The sequence below is a fragment of the Trichomycterus rosablanca genome, chromosome 17 (genome assembly GCF_030014385.1).
Source record: "Trichomycterus rosablanca isolate fTriRos1 chromosome 17, fTriRos1.hap1, whole genome shotgun sequence".
Classification (NCBI taxonomy): Eukaryota; Metazoa; Chordata; class Actinopteri; order Siluriformes; family Trichomycteridae; genus Trichomycterus; species Trichomycterus rosablanca.
The window spans coordinates 11818112-11844134 of record NC_086004.1 but is presented as its reverse complement, the minus strand read 5'-3'; the positions used below and the strand labels follow the sequence as shown (position 1 = coordinate 11844134).

Below are 26023 nucleotides of genomic sequence, written 5' to 3'. Positions count from 1 at the left end.
ACCAGTCATGAGAGAGAGACCCGATCCGGCTTAGTCCCGCCCATATCTGAACAACAGGCCAATCGTTGTTCATGTGGCCGCTCAGCCTAGCTGAGATTCCATACGATGTATTCGAGATCCCAGCTCTGGTTCCAGCGTGTGTTTTTACCGCTGCGCCACCTGAGCGGCAACGTTACGTGCATTTTATACACTTCCCTAGATCTACTAAAATACAGTTTTAAAGCAAATTAAAGAGTACAACTCACTTTCTTCTGAAGCAGGCAGTGGAAGAGAAAAATAAAAGTGCCCTGGAATGTGTTGAAAATGGTGAAAAGGTAGGCCAACACAATTGAGGACTCGTTGATGAAAAACAAACCAAAGGTCCAGGTGAGGCCTAAAAGACAGAGCAGGGCAAACGCTCCCAGAACCCAGGACCTACAACACACACACACACACACACACACACACACACACACACAAAGAGACACATACGACCACCGTGAGCCTGGAAATAGCGTAATTTACAAGGTCTTAAAACAGGCACGGGAGGAAGACATCTACTAAAAGATAAAAGAACGAGAGGGATAAAAACATTTAAAGAACATTTATGGTGCAGTAAAGTTTAAAAGCAGGACCTAGTTGCTTGGAAGCAGACCTGAGGCTGGGCTGTATGAGCAATGTAAGGGGATGTAAAAGAGCTGAATAATAATAATAAAAACAAATGAACAAGTATACGTATATGTACACTGATATAACAGCCATAACATTAAAACCACCTCACTTACCATATAGAAGCACTTTGTAGTTCTACAGTTACTGACTCTAGTCAATCTGTTTCTCTGCATGCTTATTTAACCTGCTTTCATGCTGTTCTTCAATGGTCAGGACCCCCACAGGACCACCACAGTGCAGGTATTACTTGGGTGGTGGATCATTCTCAGCACTGCAGTGACATGGTGTGTTAGTGTGTGTTGTGCTGGTATGAGTGGATCAGACACAGCAGCGCTGATGGAGTTTTTAAACACCTCACTGTCACTGCTGGACTGAGAATAGTCCACCAACCAGAAATATATTTAGCCAACAGCACCCGTGGGCAGCGTCCCGTGACCACTCAACTCAAACAACAGCAATAGATGAGCGCTCGTCTCTTGACTTTACATCTACAAGATGGACCAAGTAGGTAGGAGTGTCTACCTAATAGAGTGGACAGTGAGTGGACACGGTATTTAAAAACACACCACCACCATGTCAGTGTCACTGCAGTGCTGAGAATGACCCACCACCTAAATAATACCTACTCCGTGGTGGTCCTGGACTACAGTCAGTAATTGTAGAAGCTGATTAAACGGACAGTGAGTGTAGAAACAAGGAGGTGGTTTTAATGTCATGGCTGATCAGTATATATGTTCTAGTTTAGTGCATCATACAATGCTAGGTAAAGAAATTTGTAATTTGGGCTCCATTTGAAAGAAGTGAAGAAATATTGCACTTGAGAACGGCAATCATTTCCAATAGGTCCATTAGACTTGAGAAGGCGCTGACAACACATCTCGGCTAGCTAAGGAACCGAAGAGATAGAGTTAGAGGACAGGATAAAAAAGAACTCAAAAAAAAAAGAAAGAAAAAAAAAGATGGGTGGTGTGTGAAGATTCAAGAGAGCCTTCAGACACCATCGCTGACAGATAAGAGCAATGATGAACGTGGAGGATGGGTGCTTTCGAGAGAGCGTGAGGGAGCTGGAAGGTCAGAGCGAGACTGACGAGAGTGGTAGAGTGATGAAAGGGTAACTACGAGGCTGAGAATGGAACGTCTAGCTGGCGGTCTTACTTGATAAATGGTTTATTATCTTCATAGCTAGAGAGCATGGTGAGCAGAGGAGAGAGACAACAGGTCAGACAGATCAAAGTTCGATTAACGTGCAGTCCAGTTCAAACAGAAAGAAAGAGACAAAAAAAAAAAAAGCTCAGAAGCTGGCATTAGTACAGAAGTAACTAGAGATGCATGAGTACCGATACTGGTATCGGGTATTAGCCCGATACCGCGCCCATTAACTTGTATGCGTACTCGCAAACGAGGCTCCGATACTAAACATCCGATACCGTGTGCCTAGTGCACGTTGCTGCGTTATGCCTGGTTCACACTACACGATTTTTGCCCTGATTTTCGCTCGGCGACTGGTCGGCGCTAGATTTGCCGGCTCGGGAGCAACTCGGCGTTCGCTCGGCGATCAAAACTCGGCTCTCGATCGCTAAGTGTGAACTATTCAACAACTCGCCGAGCGCTCGCCGACCGGATCGAGTTTTCTAGCACGTCAGATATCTGATCTGAGATGTGCGACTGGGAATGAGTGACATGTCGAACAGCCAATGAGAACGCAGGATACGGTGTGAGGGGAAACGCAGGAGAGGAGTGTAAACAGGTGGGACAGGGGGATAATATAGTTTATTTCAGAATACACCGGCACACACACACGTTTTACAGTATTTCTGACCTGATCGTTCTCTACAAAACATAACAACAAAACATCAACATTGCAAAATTATTTATTAACCTCCAACTCATTAACTCCATTGACTCACTAACTCCATCATTCTAAATAGGTATTGGTATCGGTATCGGCAAGTACAAAAATACATGTACTTGTACTTGGTTGGGAAAAAATGGTATTGATGCATCCCTAGAAGTAACCAGATGATGCTGGCAGGGTGGGAGGAAAGATGGTATTCATTATTATTAGTATGTGAAAATGATGATGAGGTTGGAAAATGTGCTGAGCCAATTCACTTACGTAGAATAGGATACTGTACTAATGTGGAACATGTGTTCTAGCATCGGGCATCATACAAGAGCAGTATTGTGATGAAGATTCGCAATAATATTGGCTTTTCTAATGCATGATAATGTGAACGTTTTTTTTTTCATGTACGTATCTGAACTCGACCACATGACCAACATAAAAATGCAGAGCGACGTCTAGTGAAGCTCGACTGGAAATGTGCCGGTACTTTTCCGCTATGAAAAATTGACAGTAATACTAAAATCGTATGAGTACTCATCAAAGAATGTGATATATCTAAATATATATATATGGTGAAAGCTTACCCAGGCAAATCGGTATTATAGTAGCCATCACAAACGCGATAATTACTGGTTTGGGTTAGAAGATAGAGAGAGACAGACAGGGAGAGATGTGGAAAACGAGAAGAGAAAAGAAGAGAAGAGAAGGAGATGCCATAGATTAGCTCTCTCCGTGTGCAACGTGCAAATACTCCTTCCCATGCCATGTTGGCACGGCTACAATTCTCAGCCCTTTAAGCTTGATTAAAACAACCCCTCCACACACACACACAGTCATGTGAAAAAGTTAGGACACCCCATGAGAACATTTGTCTTTTTGAACATATTTAAACATATGAACATTTGAGCTTCCTTATGGAAATTGATTGTGAGGAAAAAGTTAGGACACACTATGCCCTAATAGCTGGTGTTTCCCCCTTTGGCTGAAATAACCTCAATCAGACATTTCCTATACCCATCTACCAGTCTCTGACATCGACTGGGAGAAAGTGTTCCCCTCTCCTCCATGCAGAATTTCTTCAGCTGTGTGAGGTTTGAGGGGTTTCTTGCATGCACAGCCCGTTTCAAATCACCCCCACAGCATCTCAATAGGATTAAGACCCGGGCTTTGACTTGGCCATTCCAGAACTCCTGGGTGGATTTACTGGAATGTTTTGGGTCGTTGTTATGCTGCATGGTCCACCTCCGCTTCAGCTTTAAATCAGTTTTAAGACAGATGGTCTTACATTTTCCTCAAGCATGCTCTGATACAGTGAAGAATTCATCATGGATTCTATAATGGAGAGCTTGCCATGCACTGCTGCAAAGCAGCCCCAAACCATGACATTTCCACCTCCATGCTTCACAGTTGGTATGAGGTTCTTGTGCTCAAATGCTGTGTTGGTTTGCACCAAACATGTCTTCTGTTACTGTGCCGAAATAATTCAACTTTGGATTCATCTGTCCAAATCACATTGTTCCAGAAGTCCTGGTATTTGTCTAGGTGTTCACTGGCAAACTTTAGTCTTGCCCTGATGTTTTTTCTCCTTGCAGACCTCCCATGAAAATCAAACTTGTGCAGTCTCTGTCTGATGACAGACGCATATACCTTGACATCAACTGTGGCAAGAGCGACCTGTAGGTCCCGTGATGACATTGTAGGATTATTGGAGACTTCTTTAAGTATCTTGTGGTCTGCTCTTGGACTGAACTTGCTAGGACGGCCTGACCTGATCATGTTGCCAGTTGTTTTAAATGTTCTCCACTTGTAAATTATTTTCCGGACAGTGGAACGGCTGATTTCTAATTGTTTTGAGATTGTTTTAAATCCCTTCCCAGACTCATATGCATGTACAACCTTATTTCTGAAGGCCTCAGAGAGCTCTTTAGATCTCACCATGGTGATAACACTCACTTTAACAATCAAGAGCAAACCAAACTAATGTCTGAGGTTTAATAAAACTCCAGTGTCCTCTAACGATGGTCTAATCATTGCAGCTGATTCTAATTCTAATTTTAGACATTTTAAGTAGTAATAAATGTCTCAGTACTGTTCAAATGAAGCTCAAATGTTCATAGGTTTACATATTTTCAAAAAGACAAAGGCTCTCATGGGGTGTCCTAACTTTTTCACATGACTGTATATAAATGTTATTAAATGGCATTTATATGCTTATATGCTTTATCCACCCTCTCCGCATAGCTAGGAATTTCCAGAATGGCCGATAGCACCGCTGGGGATTCAAACTCTTGATCCCAGCTTTACTAGGCTCCCAAGAGCCCCAGTTTTTATATTTATGTGATTTCATTTCTTTATATTGTTTCCTGTTTCAGGATTTCAATAAAAACTACCCCTATGAATTCCCACACCGTAAATGAGTCTTATTAAAATACTGTAATATTTATCATATTAGTCGTACAAAAACACATTTTAATATCCAGCTATAGAGCTTGACATGGCGGTTTCTCAGAAATGTGATTAGACAAAAGAAAAAGCAATAAAGCACATCTATAGTTCTCCTTATAAAAAGGAAAAATCCAGATTTAATGAACTGGAAATGCCTCAATAATACATAAACCCATCCTTTCCCATTAGCAAACCAGTAACATGTGGACCGAATTTACATAGTGAAAAATAATAGCCTCTTTTTTATGTCTTTTATGATTTAATAATAATTGCCTCTCGTGTTCAATCCTAACCTAAATGTTCCAAACAGATTTTCAAATCATAACAGTATTTCCCCCCAAATATTTTAGGCATTAAAAAATACAAATAATTACCATCCAGACATTTGAAATGCCCTTTATTATCGCATTTTAACAACATTCTTATTTCCAGGATCATTAAGCAGGCAGAACTTAGCACCCATTCTCAGTTTTCTGCTAATAAACGCTATTATTCTCTTTTAACCTGCTTCACCCTGCTGCACAGACACACAGCTCTCCCAAAATTTAGGAGACTCCGAATGCAAGGGGGTGCGCCAATTATTCTGTAATCAGTTTAACAGTGGAGGCTAAGAACAAATCATGTTGGCATGATATAACTGGCATTTCATACGATTTTCTTTCCTGCTTCGTACTAGCTCGTTTCCTGTCTATGTGCTATGTGAGAAACTACATGTTAAGAACCACATGTGAATGAACAGCTTGACTTACTTGATGTTTTCCAACCTGCTGGAGTCTGGTTTCAATGAAGTAGAGTGCTTCACCATTTTGTACATTGTGATGACCAGGAAGATGAGATTAAGCTGTTGAGAACAGTAAATTGTGTGTAAATAGAATGCCTGCGTCAATAAATCAGACCGAGTTGGAAAGCAGAGAAGACGAGCCAACTTCTCGGTCATTTTATATTAATTAAGGCATGAAAAATGTAAAACAACAACAAAACACAATCCAGCATGCTGCAGGATGAACACAGGTACTGGTAAAATCAAAAGCACAAAGGGTGTACAATGCAGAGTAGTGCTGAATAATACACATACTGTACTCAAACACCAATATCACATTGTGAATTCAGGTAAACTGGGCCAACGTTAGCAAAAAAAACAACACAAGAATAATAAAATAAATAATTTAATTTTGTATGTTTTATCACTGCTTTATCCTGGTCAGGGTTGTGCCAGGTCTGGCTTTGCAGGAATTACTATGAGCAATGCAGTATTAGACACTAATCCAGACACTAATCCATCACAGATGTACAAATATCATCGTCATCGTTATAATTTTCTCGTTTTACCATAATTGGTCCAATTTGTCTGCATATACACTGATCAGCCTTAACATTAAAACCACCTCCTTGTTTCTACACTCACTTACCATATAGAAGCACTTTGTAGTTCTGTTTCATGCTGTTCTTTAATGGTCAGGACCCCCACAGAGTAGGTGTTATTTAGGTGGTGGATCATTCTCAGCACTGCAGTGTCAGTGTGTGTTGTGCTGGTATGAGTGGATCAGACACAGCAATGCTGCTGGAGTTTTTAAACCCCTCACTGTCACTGCTGGACTGAGAATAGTCCACCAACCAAATATATCCAGCCAACAGCGCCCTGTGGGCAGCGTCCTGTGACCACTGATGAAGGTCTAGAAGATGACCGACTCAAACAGCAGCAGTAGATGAGCGATCGTCTCTGACTTTACATCTACAAGGTGAACCAACTAGGTAGGAGTGTCTCATGGAGTGGACAGTGAGTGGACACGGTACTTAAAAACTCCAGCAGCGCTGCTGTGTCTTATCCACTCATACCAGCACAACACACACTAACACACCACCACCATGTCAGTGTCACTGCAGTGCTGAGAATGATCCACCACCTAAATAATATCTGCTCTGTAGTGGTCCTGACCATTGAAGAACAAGGTGAAAGCAGGTAAAAAAAAGTATGTAGAGAAACAGATGGATGACAGTCAATAATTGTAGAACTACAAAGTGCTTTTATATGGTAAGTGGAGCTGATAAAATAGAGAACGAGTGTAGAAACAAGGAGGTGGTTTTAATGTTATGGCTGACCGGTGTAGATGACAGCACCGCTGGGGATTCGAACCCTGAACCCATGGGTAGTGGGTAAGCACTGCTGCACCAGCCGAACACCCGATGTACAAATCTATTTTATTTAATTAAAATGACAGGTAGTATAGCTTTCACACTGCAGTGTCCTGGGAATCTGGGTTCATTCTTCAATTGTTAGTGAGTCTGACACCCTCATACGATGTCCATGTTTTCTTTCTATTAATCTGGATCGCCCCCATCTCCCAAAACATGCTGGTAGGTAGACAAATTGCTTCTAGGTGTAAGTGAACGAGTGTGTGTGTGTGTGTGTGTGTGTGGTTGAGTGATGTCCTGCAATGGATAAGCTTTGTGTCCAGGGTTTTTGGGCATCTTTACACCCATTGTGACCCTGATCAGGAGACAGTGGTTGCTTAAGATAAATGAAATAGTATGGTGGGCATCTTGTTCTGTCAAATGGGAACCAAGTTTGCTATTGACTATTTTAAAGCACTGCCAAGGAGAAACTAATATGACATAGAAAGCAGCATAGAATCATGGGGACATTGAGAAGAGAAACTGATTCTCAACAATTAACAAAACCCTGAAGCGTTTCATTCAACCTTAAAACTAGCATCATATTGTAAGAGACAATAAAACATGACGATTAGTGAGCTGTGAAATAGGTAGGACAGGTTTGCAATTTATATAGCGAGTTCCCTAATCCTGCTGCTGGGGGATCCCTGATTGCAGTCGAGGTGGGTATCTTGCTGCTCACGCCTTCTCCGACCTGAGCGCAGCCCTTAGCGGAACCCTTTTTCACCCATGCATCTGCTAATCAGGGTCCTTACACAGCATATGAAGACCATACCCACATAGTCCGGTCATCCCGCCCTAGCAGAAACAGTAGCCAATCAGTGTCTGCTGCAGGCACTGCCGATTATATGACTAGATGGCGCCCAGCCGACCGGTGGCAACGCCGAGTTTCAAACCGAGGAGTTCAGAAGCAGCCTCACAGCAAGAAGGTCCTGGGTTTGATCCCCAGGTGGGACGGTCGGGGTCCTTTCTGTGCAGAGTTTGCATGTTCTCCCCGTGTGTGGGTTTCCTTTGACAGTCCAAAAACATGCAGGCAGGTTAATTGGAGATACTGAATTTGCCCTATAGGTGAATGGGTGTGTGTATGAGCGTGTGTGTGTGCTCTGCGATGGACTGGTGCCCCGTCTAGGGTGTTACTGTGTGCCTTGCGCCCATTGAAAAAGCTGGGATAGGCTCCAGCAACCCTCCGTGACACTGATTGGATAAGCGGATAAGAAAGTGAGTGAGTGAGTGAATGAATGTGACTGCCAGTCAATGTTGTGTATTGTTTTTAAGCTTGGCGCTCAGTGGCACAGTCAGCTGCAATCTGCAATATGCGTCCAGCTGTATATACTGTGACTGTATACAGTCTAAGCAAATGAGGGTTAAGGGCCTTGCTCAAGGGCACAACAGCAGCAACCTAGCAGTGGTGGGGCTTGAACCAGTGACCTTCTGATTACTAGTCCAATACCTTAACCACTATGCTTGAGCAGAATATTAAAGGGTTAAAGCTTATGTGTCTGTACAGCGATGTTCCTATGCCACACAATCCAATCGTTTTGTGTGCTTAAAAACTGGTAATCAATGTCTCACACCAGTGTTAGACCCAGTTACACACCAGTCAGTGACAAGCCATGGAAAAAATGCCAATGAGACACTGAACAGGAGGATAACACAAGGGCAACGTGTGTAGAGGCAGACAGGAGTGATGCTGCCGTGAGGCTGTGTTTGCCAGTGGAACTGGCATGACTTCGGTGTTCTTAAATGCCCTTCATACACTCAACCGCAGCCTGGAGTGGTGACACGGATCTGATGAGACAGGCGAGGACGAAGTGTGTGCGCGCGTGTCTGTGGGGAGCGAGGCAAACGCACACTCGTGCCCCTCCCAGGCTACTGCTCCACCGACTCGCTTTCCTTGCTGCCCTCCCTTGGGCTTTTGCTATCTTTGTAAAAAGCTGTTCCTGACTTAGCCTCCCGTATTCTCTTTCTCTCTCCGCTCCGTACGTACAGACGACCCTGAGCGCTGTTCGGCGGAAAGCTTTTTACCGCGCTGTGGGAGTCGAAGCGTGTGCCCGCTGAACTCGGCGTGAACCGGATGAAATATTAAAGGTGCAGATGGAGCTGTCCGGGTGATGCAAACCGCTCGTGACGCGTCATGATCTGATGCCTCGAGACCACTCATTACTTCCATGTTCTTCTTTTCATGGAGCTAATGCCGCTCCGTGACCCTGTGCTGGGCAACCTCTGGATGCTTTCAGGAGCTACCGCTTTTATAGAGGAAAAAATAGAGAGGGGTTTTTTTTGGCGTTTAGTGGTTGATTCAGCAGAACTGTATCAAAAATGTAGCACACTGAATAATGAGATTCTGTCTCTTGTTTACACGTCTTTTCCTACTGACAAGGACAAAGCCAATTTGCTGAGAACCTATATTTCTATTAGCAGGAACTTAGTGTGTTAAGGTATAGGGAAAAACTTGCAGCCATTGGGCAGCTACGGTGCCTTGAGAACTACACCGATCAGCCATAACATTAAAACCACCTCCTTGTTTCCACTCACTGTCCATTTTACCAGCTCCGCTTACCATGTAGAAGCACTTTGTAGTTCTACAATTACTGACTGGAGTCCATCTGTTTCTCTACATATCTTTTTACCCTGTTTTCACCCTGTTCTTTAATGATCAGGACCCCCACAGGACCACCACAGAGCAGGTATTATTTAGGTGGTGAATCATTCTCAGCACTGCAGTGACACTGACATGGTGGTGGTGTGTTAGTGTGTGTTGTGCTGGTATGAGTGGATCAGACACAGCAGCGCTGCTGAACACCCCTACCTAGTTGGTCCACCTCGTAGATGTAAAGTCAGAGACGATCGCTCATCTATTGCTGCTGTTTGAGTTGGTCATCTTCTAGACCTTCATCAGTGGTCACAGGACGCTGCACACAGGGCGCTGTTGGCTGGATATTTTTGGTTGGTGGGCTATTCTCAGTCCAGCAGTGACAGTGAAGTGTTTAAAAACTACATCAGCATTGCTTTATCTTATCCACTCATACAAACACAACACACACTAACACACCACCACCATGTCAGTGTCACTGCAGTGCTGAGAATGACCCACCACCTAAATGATACCTGCTCTGTTCTGTAGTGGTCCTGTGGGGGGTCCTGACCATTGAAGAACAGCATGAAATGGGGCTAACAAAGCATGCAGAGAAACAGACGGACTACAGTCAGTAATTGTAGAACTACAAAGTGCTCCTATATGGTAAGTGGAGCTGATAAAATGGACAGTGAGTGTAGAAACGAGTAGGTGGTTTTAATGTTATGGCTAACAATAAATCAGCTTTGTAAAAGGTTACGGGTCTAGTGTTGCACATGACTAGAACATGGAATCTGTTAATCAGAGCTGCTACGAAACATACATCAAACTGGCGTGTGGTTTCAGATGGCTAGAGGTGACTAAATACGGGAGCTTTCAACTCGTCGTAACTCTTATTTTTTTTATCTGCGACTTGTTAGTGGAACTTATTCTTCAGTTCAGCACCGGCTGCCACGTTTTCCTTGTCGACGTCTGATAACTCTCGGTGTGTGCTCTGCATCCCAACCCCGAGTCTCCCCCGCTACTGTAAGACAAACGGCGCTTTCCATTACCGTAATCTCCACATTTGACAGCGTTCGAGAAGGTCATGTTGTCTGCAGATAATAAACTTGGCCCTGGCCAAACATTTTTCCATCTTCTTTTCCTCCCGTCTTAATTTTCAGGATGACGGGCTTTGTGGCTTCTTACACGCCGTGAACCGAGATTAGAAAGGGTGAATCGATACGGGCGGCGAGGTGGTGCAGTGGGTAGCACTGTTGCCTGACAACAAGAAGGGCCTTGGGTCAATTCCCTAGCTGGGAAACCAGTTAAGCCAAAGTCCTTTACTCTGTTTGTGTCTGTGTGGGCTTTCCTCCGGGCTGTCTGGTTTCCTCACACATATCCAAAGACTTGAGCTACTAAAAATTGCCCAGAGTGTGGGTGTGTGTGTGGGGTGTTTCCTGCCTTTCGGCCAGTGATTCGGACCTGCTCAAATCCCTCACTCACTCACTCACTCACTCACTGTCTTAACCACTTATTCAATCAGGGTCGTGGGGTGCTGCTTTTCAATGGGTGCAAGGCACACAGTAACACCCTGGACGAGGTGCCAGTCCATCGCAGGGCGGACACACATACATACACACACACCAATTCCCCTATAGCACAATTCAGTGTCTCCAATTAACCTGACTGCACGTTTTTGGACTGTGGGAGGAAACCGGAGCTCCCAGAGACAGGGAGAACATGCAAACTCCGCACAGAAAAGACCCGGACCGCCCCGACCCCGCCTGGGGATCGAACCCAGGACCTTCTTGCTGTGAGGCGACAGTCCTACCCACTTAGCCATGAACCAAATTAAAAAGGGTGAATCGATACGGGCGGCGAGGTGGTGCAGTGGGTAGCACTGTTGCCCGACAACAAGAAGGGCCTGGGGTCAATTCCCTAGCTGGGAAACCTCTCGTTGTGTCTGTGTGGGTTTCCTCCGGGTTCTCCGGTTCCCGCCCACATATCCAAAGATGTGCGGTCTGACCAATTGGAGCTACTAAAAATTGCCCTGGGTGAGGGTGTGTGTGTCTGTCTGGGGTGTTTCCTGCCTTCGCACGGTGATTCGGACCTGCCGCGACCCCGATCAAGATAAAGCGGTGCTAAATCAGACAGTGAACGAATGACCAACAACACAGGCAACGCCTGTAAATACAACTCTTGTTTTTCCTGCTTCCTTCTGTCATTCGTTTTCTATTTCCTTTTATTTCTACAATCCCTGAGGCATTTGCTTCAGTGCATCAACAGTCTCCTTGGAGGTGGTAAGGTCAGAAGCAGTAAATAATTGCATACTTGAATGGCAGCTGTGTCAGAAATAAAACGCCGCGGTACGTATATACACGTTTCCAACAACATCCTCTAGACATACAGCCTTGTTTTTTATGAGGTTCTTCTTTAAAAAGTCCCGTTAGAGGAAAAAAAAAGAAAAGATCTTTTAATATGAGTCGCTCACTAGCATGTTGGGAACTTTCAAGGCAAGGGTTGCATTGTATTTTTGAGCCGTACTAAAAAAAAAACCTTTTATAATCACAGTGCAGTTATTCACAACACAAACATTATTCTGAGCTTTAATGTCAGCTATTCAAAGCTGACTCCTATGGCGGGCTGCATTGACTGGGCTTGCTGAGACCGAACTGATCTGGGCACAGATCGAAAGGCTACAATCAGCTAAATCAAGCCAGGGATACAACAAAGGCAGTCTGGCTTAATGTTCAACGCTTCTTGTCGCAGCATCTGTCCTTGGCCTGGAGAAGTCAATTACCAGCTTAAACCACCAGGCATACCATCCGGGCCAGTTCTGGGGGCCGGGTTCTTTTATTCCCCCCCCCATGCACAAACGCACGGAGCCAAGAATGAAAATGAACATACCATGATGATAAAGGTAACGGGTCCAATAAAACTCCAAATGAAGTGGTTATCCACTCTCAGCCAGCACCTGCGGAGAATCAGAATATTTCATGTTTAGAATCGGCTCAGGTCTGATTAGAAAAAAGAGAGATGTGCATTGATTTAGAAAACAGTGTCCAGAAAAATTCTGAGACGGATCGCTGTTTCTAACTTAAGCAGCGAAGCATCTGGTGTGTGGATCGCATTACGATGTTGTAGGCTTGGCAGGCCAGTATATACATTACTGTTAAATGCAGCTCAGAGATGGTAATTGTCTGTAAAAGTATCTAGGTGCTCTTGTCTGTGACCTCCGGCAGGAAATATTGATTACATAAATTAGTGCAAACTTACACTGTGCTAATAGAAACCACAGAAGACATTACACACAGACATTATAGCCTACAGTGCTACAGGACGTTTAGACATGTTCAAACCGAAAGCCTTGATTTTGTTGGGTCTGTCCTTCATATTTATTGCATTGCATATTGTATTGTTTGGCTCAAACTCTTAGATGTAGTTGTGTCCGTGTACATGCCCCATTTTATCAGCTCCACTTACCATATAGAAGCACTTTGTAGTTCTACAATTACTGACTGTAGTCCATCTGTTTCTCTGCATGCTTTGTTAGCCCCCTTCCATGCTGTTCTTCAATGGTCAGGACCCCACAGGACCACCACAAAGCAGGTCTTATTTAGATGGTGGATCATTCTCAGCACTGCAGTGACACTGACATGGTGGTGGTGTGTTAGTGTGTGTTGTGCTGGTATGAGTGGGAAAGACACGGCAATGCTGATGGCAGTTTTTAAACACCTCAATGTCACTGCTGGACTGAGAATCGTCCACCAACCAAAAACATCCAGCCAACAGCGCCCCGTGGGCAGCGTCCTGTGACCACTGATGAAGGTCTAGAAGATGACCGACTCGAACAGCAGCAATTGATGAGCGATCGTCTCTGACTTTACATCTACAAGGTGGACCAACTAGGTAGGAGTGTCTAATAGAGTGGACAGTGAGTGGACACGGTATTTCAAAACTCCAGCAGCACTGCTGTGTCCGATCCACTCATACCAGTACAACACACACTAACACACCACCATGTTAGTGTCACTGCAGTGCTGAGAATGATCCACCACCTAAATAATACCTGCTCTGTGGTGGTCCTGTGGGGGTCCTGACCATTGAAGAACAGCATGAAAGGAGGCTAACAAAGCATGCAGAGAAACAGATGGACTACAGTCAGTAATTGTAGAACGACAAAGTGCTTCTATATGGTAAGTGGAGCTGATAAAATGGACAGTGAGTGTAAAACCGAGAAGGTGGTTTTAATGTTATGCCTGGTTGGTATAAATATATATCAGTATCTATCAAAAGTGGTCCAAGGGAGGAACAGTGGTAAACCGGTGACAGGGTCATGGGCGGCCAAGGCTCAGTGATGCACGTGGGGAGCGAAGGCTGGCCCGTGTGGTCCGAGCTACTGTAGCTCAAACTGCTGAAGAAGTTAATGCTGGTTCTGATAGAAAGGTGTCAGAATACACAGTGCATCACAGCTGCAGGGCTGTTTTGGCAGCAAAAGGGGGACCAACACAATATCAGGCAGGTGGTCATAATGTTATGCCTCATCGTTGTATAAATGAACAGAAACAGTTGATGCAAAGCAGCGCATCCTGTATTAGAAGCACATTAGTGCACATGTTACTACCTCCTGTGTGTATGAGTGTAGCCTGAGCTAAAACACTATCATTAATCTGTGTAAAAGCCTTTTCCCATGCAGCACTTGTCTTTGTTCGAGAGTATTTTACAAACAGGAGGTCGCCGGAGGCTCTTTGAGCCAAACGCTCTAGCAGGCCGATAAAAACCACAGTCACTTCAGGTGTCCTCTCAAGTGTGCGCGTGCATCCATGTGTGTTTTTGCGCGTCAACATTGACAAAAACGACAATTAAAAATCAAATCTCTGGCTCTGACTTACGCGTTCTTCGTTCCGTAACTCTCGTAGTCCACAGCTGCGGAAACACCCACGACGATGGCGGGAAGCAGGTAGCCCGAAATGTAGTAATAAATCTTTCTTGAATAGTCACTTTCAAAGACTTCTACTAGCATAAGGTAGAGCTGGACTCCCTCCAAACACATCCAGGCAAAAGAGGACAGGAAGAAGTAATGCAGGATCCCGGCAATGATGGCACAACCGATCTGGAAGTCACACCGATTTGTTAGTGACAAACATGACGTGACTGACAAGCAAATAATGCATTCTACGTTTACTTTTCCATTCCCTGTTAGAACAGACCTGTACTGTAGTAATAACCCTTGATTATTTATTATATGGTTATTATTCAGTAGAGAGCTTAGATGGCGCAGCGATAAATTATGCTAGGATCAGGGTTCAAATCCCGGGGTAGTTGTTGCCTAGTGGTTAGGGTATAAAACTAGTAATCAAAAGATCGCTGGTTCAAGCCCCTCCACTGCCAGTTTGCCACTGTTGGGCCCTTGAGCAAGGCTGTTAACCCTCAAGTGCCTAGACAGCATACTGTCACTGTACTGTATAGTGGTGCTACAGACCGGTTGGGTGTCTACATACAGACATGACTGGCTATGTCTGAGGGGGGGTGGCTAATGCCCCACAATGGATTGTGCCCAGTGAGTCTGGGGATCCATTTCCATTACCTTGTTGGCGTTTAGCAGATGCTTTCATTCAAAGCGACTTACAACTGTTATCATATACAGCCCAAGCAGTTAAGGGTTAAAGGCCTTGCTCAGGGGTCCAACACTGGAAATTTGCTGATTGTGGGGCTTGAATCAGCAACCTTCTGATTGCTAGTCCAGTACCTTAACCACCGAGCTACCACTGCCCCACAGAGCATAATCGACTAATTAATATCACTAGCAGGGTGCTGCATGCTAGATGGTGGTGGGCAGGCTAATGAACTGGCCCACCAATGTTGAGATCTCGAGCTCTCTAGTTTGAATCACGGGCAGTGCTATCGACCTGGCCGGATGTCCAAACAGGCACAATCGGCTGTGCCTGGGGGGCGGGAGGTCGACCGGGAATCGCTGACACCGCGCTTTTTGTGTACTCTATGCGGCACGGCTCATTCTGTGATTGTGTGCGTGTCCGAGGGGGCGCGTGATGGTCGTAGCTCTCGACGGCCAGCACAGAAATAACACAAGTGGCAAGAGAACTGCATTAACCCTTTGATGCACAACCTGGGTCAAAAGTGGCTCGACTGAGTTTTTATTTTCTATATCTTTGCAATGAATTAATTTCGTCATTTAAGCTTCCATGAATTCCTCAATCGACTTGTTTTTGATCATCACAAATCCTTATTTCAGTTTTATATTTTTGACTTTTTTAATAAAAATCATTTTTGTATCACTACCCTCCTAATGCACAACATGGGTCAAAAATGACCCTTATGTATTTACTATGGAATATGACAGGAACTACTGACATTTGTAAGTGTTTGTAGTCAAAAACATATTTACTGATCTTTTGAAAGACAACCAAAGATTTGGCTCTTGAATCTTGAATATGTCCAATACTATTTACTTGCTAGCTGTTTACATATTCTAGTATAGATAGCTTTTATTAGCTAAGACAGCAAATACATGAATAACTGAATAATGTGCATATGAAAATATTCTTGAATGGATGAATATGGGTCATTTTTGACCCATGTTGTGCATTAGAAGGGGTTTGCTTAGCTTGTGCATCAAGGGTTAAGGGACCTGGCAATGATTGCACTAGACTGTAGGGGTGAAGCCGCGCACATGAATCATAAAGCGCTTTCATAAAACATCTGGCCATGTTAAGAATAAAGAAATCAGGAGGAGAGAGTCCTTCAGTAATGGTCTCAAGAAAGAACGAGTAATGCCTGTGATGCTGCTCTAATTCTTTTTCAGACTTTAAAGTCCTTACAGATTGCATACATTCTCTTTTAATCTTCTTTAAAGAGTAAATTGGGATTAAACGAGTGATTATAACAAACACAATCATGACTAAGCAACTAATCAAACACGCACAAGCCTGGAGGTAACTAACAAAAAAAAACAGGGTTTAAAAAAAGCCATACAGGGACGGATTAATGGTTTAATCTCTGAGCCTACCCTGGATTCTGTCATATCGATGCCAATTAGGAAGATGAGTTCAGCGATGAAGAGGTTGATGCAGAGGTTCTTATGGATGGTGTTCCTGTCACTTTGCAGGCCGCGGAAGAAGCAGAACGTGAAAATGCACATGGCCAGGCAGACCAGAGACACCACGATGCCCACGCGGGTGATGACCGTCAGGAGCAGCTTGTGCACGCCGCCTGGACCCTGGAAGACGACAGGATGGAGGGAAAGTGTGTAACGTCTAACCGGCTCTAGCACACTAACAGGTACTGTTTTATTTAGCATTTACACAGACTAGGCATAACATTATGACCACCTTCCTAATATTGTGTTGGGGCTGCAACTGTGATGCACTGTGTATTCTGACACCTTTCTAACAGAACCAGCATTAACTTCTTCAGCGGTCTGAGCTACAGTAGCTCGTCTCCCCAGCCTTCGCTCCCCACGTGCATCAGTGAGCCTTCATAGATACTGACCACTGCAGACCGCGAACGCTCAACAAGAGCTGCAGTCTTGGACATGCTCTGACCCAGTCGTCCAGTCATCGCAATTTGGCCCTTGTCAAACTCGCTCAAATCCTTACGCTAAATAAAGGGATAAAATGTTCACTTGCTGCCTGATATACCCCACCCACTAACAGGTGCCGTGTTATTACCTTCACCTGTCATGCCCCTTTTCCACCGACGCGGCATGGAGCCCGTGCCCGACTTTGAACCGGTTCCGCGTGTTTCCACCGGAAAAAAAGAGGTTCCAGACAGCGAACTAGCGGGCCAATCTGGCACCACAGAATACTTGGTTTGTCAGCCCGAACCGTGACGTCACCTGTGGGCGTGTCATGTTGTACAGCAGAGCGACAGCAACAATGGCGTCCGCTGGGCTCTCGTATGGAGCTTAATGCTGCATTTTTATCTTTTAAAGTTCTCCTGATTACATTTTGAGCCAGTTTGCCGCTGATATTTTCAAAGCGCCTTTAAAAAGGTGAACTGTGTGATATGACGTGATAAAAGTGACCCGGACAGAACGAAACACGCTTAACGTAAAAAATAAAGCGTGAAGCTTTTTCAACTCCCCGAGCTGCATAAACACCACACGTGAAGTAAATCCAGTTAAACACAGATACATGTTGTATTTTAGAGTAGATTTGATGTTTATTTCACACAGATGGATGTTCGTGTTGTGGAACTTTAGTGATGTTTGACCGCTCGAGTCGAGCGCTGAGTAAACCGGCTATTTGCGCCGAGAGTCGCGGTGAAACCGAAGCGCAAAACGCTTCTCACGTCAATAAACTAAAGAAAACAACAACTGAGACAAACACGTCACGACTTCTCATCACCGATTGTTAGATCGATGCTTTTTACATAAAAACAAACATCTGTAACAGCAGCACAAATGCTCGCACATAATCCACACACTCCGCCATGATATTACTACTCTTAACTTTCATTATGTAACGCCCACCGTTAATGATGCAGGCTTGGTTCTCAAAAACTGGTGAACACAGAACACCAAGGTTCAGAGAAACCTGAACAGAACCGGTTCAAGAACCATGGTTTTTTTGGTGGAAAAGGGGTATCAGTGGTCATAATGTTAAGCCTGGTCAGTGTACGGTTAGGACGAATAGGGCAAAGGTGAATGGAGTGATGCCTGTCTTACCAATACTTCCTGATGAGCCATAAGTATTGCAAAATTGGTTAGATGGCTGCACGAGCAGGTTGTGTGTGTTTTGTTGGATGAAACGAGCTTGCAGCCTTGTGTAGACCAGTATCCCATCATGCTTCTCTCAGAGTAATTCCAAAAAGAGCAGTTTGAGTTGTAGTAATGTTGCATCTGACAGAAAAAAAAAATCAATCATTAGTTCCTAATACCGACGCACACATTAATAACACACTCGTCATCTGTGGTTGTGATCTGCTTGAAAAACATTGCTGTTCCTAAAAACACTAAATACACAAATGCCTTTGCTAAGGAACAGAGAAATTGAGCATGGCCCCATTGATTATATGAGGTTCTAATAGGGAGTGTAATGGTTTTAAGGCATGTCTGTGAAAATCACACAATTACTTTGATAGAAGAGGGAAATCAGACGGCGGCTCCTCTGGGAGCACTTCCGACCACTTTAAAAGACAGATGATAATTGGTCCTCTGGTAATTTCATCCCACATTGTATGGCTAATCTGGGAGTTAATTTCCCAATCAAAAAAAGGAAAATTGTATCATTTAGATCCTAATGTCGACAAACGAATTAGTATTCATTAAGGATTTCGTCAAGACCCTCAAATAATCACCAGTTCATTCTTAGTTAATTTCATGTTCAATGGCTTAAACAAACTCCTCACTGACCTTGCAGGGTATTTTAAATGAGACAACATCTGCAATCTCCTATTATAATGTGCCTTCCCGCTTCTAGTTTGTGTGTGTGTGTGTGTGTGTGTGTGTGTGTGTGTGTTTACAAGCGGCACTTACATCGATGTGTTCCAGGGTAAAAATAACAGGCTCCGTTATATAAACACGACTGGACTCCTTGTTGATTGAGGCAGCGATGACATCAGAGTTCACAGCCACGGAGAGGTTGTGGCCGTTCGCCTCGCTGGCCAGTTTGATCGTTGCATTTTCCGTGCTTAGAAACTGGCCCAGGTTTTTGTATAGAGCGAAAACCAGCTTGGCAACACCTGCACATTAGAATAACATTATATTACATTACATGTATATAGAAACAACTGTGTATATACACTGATCAGCCATGACATTAAAACCACACACTGTCCATTTTATCAGCTCCACGTATCATATAGAAGCACTTTGTAGTTCTACAATTACTGACTGTAGTCCATCTGTTTTTCTGCATGCTTTGTTAGCCCCCTTTCATGCCGTTCTTCAATGGTCAGGACTCTCCCAGGACCACTACAGAGCAGGTATTATTTGGGTGGTGGATCATTCTCTTCTCAGCACTGCAGTGACACTGACATGGTGGTGGTGTGTTAGTGTGTGTTGTGCTAGTATGAGTGGATAAGACACAGCTGTCACTGCTGGACTGAGAATAGTCCACCGACCAAAAATATCCAGCCAACAGCGCCCCGTGGGCAGCGTCCTGTGACCACTGATGAAGGTCTAGAAGATGACCAACTCGAACAGCAGCAATAGAGCATCTCTGCGATCGACTCTGACTTTACATAAACAAGGTGGACCAACTAGGTAGGAGTGTCTAATAGAGTGGACAGCGAGTGGACACGGTATTTAAAAACTCACACCAGCACAACACAGTGCTGAGAATGATCCACCACCTAAATAATACCTGCTCTGTGGTGGTCCTGTGGGGGGTCCTGACCATTGCAGAACAGAGTGAAAGCAGGCTTAAAAAGTATGTAGAGAAATAGATGGACTACAGGCAGTAATTGTAGAACTACAAAGTGCTTCTATGTGATAAGTGGAGCTGATAAAATAGACAGTGAGTGTAGTCATAATGTAATGCCTGATCGGTATATATATAGTCTTGTTACATTGAAGTAAAAGATAAAAGTAAGAAACAGAAAGTCCAGGATTCATTTTAGATATGAACGTGAAGCTTTGGACAATGGGACGAGCAGCTTCAAACAAGGCTGCAATATTTAAGGTAAAGCTGCTGCAAGCCAGAAGCTCCCCAGATGGGCGAGTCATAGCCACTGTTCCAGAATTATTAATATGACCGAAAGTCTTTAGGAAGTCTTGCCTAAGGGATGGCGTCAGTGCTGTGTTATAAGTCTGAAATCAATAAGCTGGTGTGCTATGTTCCTGAAGGATAAGAAACATATTGCGCTGCGCTTTGCCTGTACCGCACAAGCAACGGGATCGACAGGCATCGGGGAAAGATTCTCATATAAAGACCGGTCCCTGAACCATTTTTTTTTCTGCGGGACTGACTTGTAATGCCTAGTTCACACTACACGATCTTTGCCCTGATTTTCGCTCGGCGACCGGTCGGCGCTAGATTTGCCGGCTCGGGAGCGCTCGGCGACCAGATCGAGATTTCTAACATGTCGGATATCTGATCTGAGTTGCGCGACTGGCAGTGGGTGCTATGTCGAACAGCCAATGAGAACGAAAGATACGGTCCGAGGGGAAACGCAGGGGAGGAGTGTAAACAGGTGGGACAGGGGGATAATATAGTTTATATCAGAATACATCGGCACACAAACACGTTTTACAGTATTTATGACTTGATCCTCTATAAAACATAACACCAACACTGCATTGCAAAAATATTTATTAACCTCCAACTCATTACAGAACAATCCATACTGTTCGTGTTGCCAAATCCACTCAGATTCATTTATTTTTTCTCTCTGATTTTACGCTGCACATCAGCGCACAAACACTTTGATCGTTCGCTACTTGTTGACGTGCATTTTTGGACGTGGTATCATTAAACCCCTCGTCACTTCTCACGTGTTTTTGTAAAAAAAAAAAAAAAAACGTAGTTCGGGAGATCAGAGAAGCTCGTCTGCGATTCCAGTTGGTGATAGGCGGTGTAGTGTGAAACCCCCTATCGCCGATCAGTCGTGTAGTGTGAAATACACACCGACTGAAAGACTCCCGAGTGCAAGAGATTCAGTCGTGTAGTGTGAACTGTACAGCGACCCGACAAATCAGAAAGTCGTGTAGTGTGAACTTGGCATAAGGTAACTACAAAATAATCTACAATGGCGAAAATGGAAAAAGACAGTTGTGAGGTGTGCCAACGTCGTTTGGTGAGATTCAATGTTTCGAATTCTGTCTGTGGCTGAATTTTAAGATGAGGACAATATGCTGAATTTATCAGCAAATATCAAATTCATTTTTATATACTGATTCTGAGATTCACTCCAAGACCACAAATGAACCCTTTCAAATGGTCTGCTCAACCATTTGATGAGTCTAAATACTTGAGTAAAAATAAGTTGTATTTGCCGCTCAGGTGGCGCAGCGGTAAAAACACACGTTGCAACCGGAGCTGGATCTCGAGTACGTCGTATCGAATCCGGCTCTGCCTTACAGAGGCTGAGCGGCTATATGAACAACGATTGGCCTGTTGTTCAGATGGGCGGGACTAAGGTCGGAAGTGGGTCTTTCTCTGTCAGAATGGTGCAGTGACGACCTCTGCTGGCTGATTAGTGGCGCCTACACGGAGATGAGGAAGGAGTGCTCTTAGGGTGTGTCTCTCCGCACGCAACGCTAGGTGGCGCCGCACTCGTCGATGTGTGGGTGGCAAGATGCATACGGGGATGGCTTCGATCTCCTCGGTCAGGTCAGGGATCGGCAGAGAGGATGCGTGATGCAAATTGGGCAATTGGATGCGCTAAAGGGGGAGAAAAAGGGGAGAAAATGCAACAAAAAAAAAGTATTTTATTTATGCTTTTTCTCCCATTCTCTCCCAATTTAGCGTGTAGTCAATTTGTCTTCCGCTGCTGGGGGATCCCTGATTGCAGTCGAGGTGTGAATACTGCTGCTCACGCCTCCCCCGACCCGCGCGCAGCCCTTGGAGGAACCCTTTCTCACACGTGCACTCTGCACATGCCCCTCTCTATCTGCTAATCAGTGTCCTTACACAGCATGGTCCGGTCATCCCGCCCTAGCAGAAATGTCTCTGCTGCAGGCACTGGCGATTACACCCGCTAGATGGCGCTTTCGAGTTTCGAACCGTGGAGTTCAGGATCTCGGCGCTGGTGTGCTAGAGGAATATCCCGCCGCGCCACCTGGGCACCGCAATAAGCTGTATTTAAATAATCTTGTTTGGGCCTTGTTTGTATAGGTAGATGACACTGTGGTTTTAAGAAAAGAGCCTTTCTAACCTATATGTCAACTCGAAGCTTGCAGCTTAATATTATCCATGAGAGTGGCATCATTTCTGTGATCTACTGTTTGGTAGAGGCTCATTAAAAATACTGTGTGCACTAGTTAAAAATGAATAGTTTGTTGTTGGTGTAGTCCCAAGAAACTAAGAAACTCAAAGAAATCATTTTTAAACATTATTTTCTTAGTGAGACCATTAAAGGGTTTAGGTAGCTACACTGATTCCTAATTACCACCAGCTAAAAAGCATACACTGAAAATCTTTGCGAGCCTTATGGCCAGAAAGCCGGTGCTTTTAGCAATCCATTGACACCCAATCATAACAATAAACCCACCCTGCTGTTTCTGAATGACTTATTATCTGGCTTAACCACCTTAACGCAAGCACCTCTAACAAATCACACACATCGTGCATTTGAAAGCTACCTCTGCTCAAACTGGCACTTCAGATTTATAGACCACACATCGCAGTGAAACAACAAACTGGCGGTTACCACCTTCGCCATGGTTACAGCCAAAGGCACTTAACACCGCCGGTGCTTTATAAACACGTCTGCTCGCGCTGCTGTCGGGAGTGAGACTGGGTGGGTGAGTGGAAGTGCGGTTAGGTGTGTGTGTGCGCTTACCGTTCCGACTGTTCAGCTTTACGGTGTTGGCAGACAGCTGGATGGATACGCCGTCCTTGCTGCTCTGTGGAAACTTGAAGTCCTGCACCTGGCCGTCTGTGCTCAGCACATAGACGTCAAGAACTACATGGAGAGATGAAAAAGTGATCAGTGTAAAGTGTCTTATTTCATTTGTGTTTATTAACCGATTTATCCTGGTCAGGGTTGTGGCGAGTCCGGTTTCACAGGACGGCGATCCCTTCCCCTCAGACATAGCCATCATGTCTGTCTAGATCCCAAAAGCATGGTGATGGGTTAACGTAACAGATCATTTACATTTACAGCATTTAGCAGACGCCTTGCCAACAGTGGCAACCTGGCAGATGTGGGGTTTGAACCAGTGACCTTCCAGTTACTGGTCCTGTACTTTAACTGCTCAGCTACCACTGCCCACCTGAGATCACCGTGCCACCTAAACACCATCAGTGTAAAGTGTTGGGGGCGGGGCGGCATCACATAGAGCACAGTGTGGCACAAGTGGGAACCCAAAACTGCCAGGTGATGTCTACTAAGATGCCTTATTTCGAAGAAATAATTTGACTGAATGACGAGAGAGCATCCGATGCTTCTTTATCAGTGAAGGCAATCCCAGCATTCAGTGCGGCACAACTTCTCTTACAAAAAATTACGAATATGCCGGATAAATGGGGAGCAATGAACAGAGTTCAATTCAAATGTAAATAAATTATAATTGATTTTTAATTTGTATTAGGGTCTAAAAGTGTCATGTCTTTGCAAATTTGCACTTGTCAGTGACAATTTAATTTTTGGTACACAGAGAGAGACGTTAGCTGGCATGCTAGCGGGTTGTGCCGCCTCAGCCTATTGATTCGAATGGCCTGAGGTTAACTCTATTAGCTTATAAGCGAAAACTGCGGTGCTGTAATCATCGTAATCGAGGTCTAACTAGTGCATCTAAATAATCTGCCTTATATGTTTGATGTCTAATTAGAATCCTCTCTACTTAGGCAGCTGCGTAGGTAGGCAGTAGGCAGCAAGGCAGCTCACTAGGTTTTCAGACAGACTCATAGCCGCCTAGGGAATACGTATCCAAGTAGCAAATCCACCTACTAACGATTTACACAACCCTACACGGTGTAAAGAAATTCAAACATAGCTGAGGAGCAAACTCAGAACACATGAGATGCGAGTGCCACTACCTGCTGTGCCACAGTGCTGATCTATTACCAAAACAGTGTCACTAATTAATACCCTTAATTACTAAAGTAAGACGGATGGAGTTTTAATACCTTTTGTAAGTGGTAGAAAGTGGGTGTAGTATAGACAGGAAGTGCGCTCTTATCGCCATTACTCACTTATATTGCTAGCTGGCACTTTCACTATCGCCGGTTCCATTAGATTGTCAGCAAGGACGAAGGCTCCTTCCTCGAGAGTGTCCAGTAACATGGTGGCGGCGTGCGTCTGCTCTGTGGTGTTCATGCCTCTCCAGGACTTCAGTGCCTCCGGCCGGAGAAGATTGTCGACCGTATCCACAATCGCCTGCAGACAAAGAAAAGAGTTTTGTCAGCGAGTAGGACTATTGAGTTCAGAGGCTAAAGCTCGATGTAGGTCAAAACACACCCTGACCACCCTGACCACCCTGTCAACTGGTGTTCTTAACAGCACAGCCAATTTAAGAGCAGTTCAACCCAAATTGGAAATGATTTGTAGTCATTATATATTGTTCTAAGATAGTATTATATTTAGTTTTCTGGTGTTTTGGCTCTTCTCTCCAGCACAGAAATAAAAATGAAATAAATGATAATATTAGATGTCAAGCTGAACTGAACAGTATAAATACCCAGTGTTTAATTTGTAGATTGTAGATTGTACCTTTGCCTTAAAGCACTGAAACACTGTGCATGTGTGCAGAAAACTAACAGTCCGTCCTGGAATGTAGGGGCCTGTATTTCAACTAAATCATACAATATGTCAGTCAATCAGTGGGTGCTGTATCTTCAGCAACTGAACTTTATTATTGCACTATGGCTCTTTAGCAATACTGTATAAGACATAGAGCTGCATGCACCAATCACACTCAAAATGATGATTATTATGCACCCATATTGTAGCGAATACTAGGGTGCTCATATGGTGCAATGGTAAAATATGCTAGCTTACTACTGGCCAGTCTGGTGTCTACGCAGACATGATCAGACATGATTATCTATGTCTAGGCCGAAAAGCCTAGCTGTGGAGAGGTGCACTTGTCAGTGCCTTGGTAGAAATAAGAAGGGTTGTGTCAAGAAGGACATCTGGTGTAAAAACTATGCCAAATTAGACTGGAATGGTCACCTGTGGTGACCCCTACATATACAGAAATAGCAAATCACACTAGTAATTATTATTATTATTATGGACCCATATTGTAGCGAATACTAGGGCGCTTTGATGGTGCAATGGTAAAATATGCTAGCTTACTACTGGCCAGTCTGGTGTCTATGACATGATCAGACATGATTATCTATGTCTAGGCCGAACACTAAATATAAAGGAACTAAATATACAGGAACAGCCAATCATAATAATAATAATAATAATAATAATAATAATAAATATACAGGAACGGCCAATCATAATAAATATAATAATAATAATAATAATAATAATAATAATAATAAATATACAGGAACAGTCAATCATAATAAATATAATAATAATCATAATAATAATAATGATAATAATCATAATAATCATAATAATAATAATAAATATACAAGAACAGCCAATCATAATAACTATAATAATAATAATAATAATAATAATAATCATCATAATAAAAATACAGGAACAGCCAATCACAATAGAAAGTATTATACTAGGGCGCTCAGATGGTGCAATGGTAAACT

General features: G+C 43.9%; 1 protein-coding gene across 3 annotated transcripts in view; it reads right to left on the bottom strand.

The window, feature by feature from the left end:
- Window positions 1-26023, bottom strand: part of adgrl2a (adhesion G protein-coupled receptor L2a) — a 158781-nt gene that overhangs the window by 11302 nt on the left and 121456 nt on the right. For all 3 annotated transcript variants that reach the window (XM_063013317.1, XM_063013318.1, XM_063013319.1), the window contains exons 9-17: window positions 24491-24674; window positions 23136-23258; window positions 19168-19373; window positions 18358-18531; window positions 16699-16908; window positions 14564-14784; window positions 12579-12645; window positions 5692-5783; window positions 246-414 (exon numbers count right to left, since the gene is read on the bottom strand). In XM_063013317.1, the coding sequence (XP_062869387.1) occupies window positions 246-414; window positions 5692-5783; window positions 12579-12645; window positions 14564-14784; window positions 16699-16908; window positions 18358-18531; window positions 19168-19373; window positions 23136-23258; window positions 24491-24674 (1446 nt within the window). The remainder of the gene's footprint in view (window positions 1-245; window positions 415-5691; window positions 5784-12578; window positions 12646-14563; window positions 14785-16698; window positions 16909-18357; window positions 18532-19167; window positions 19374-23135; window positions 23259-24490; window positions 24675-26023) is intronic.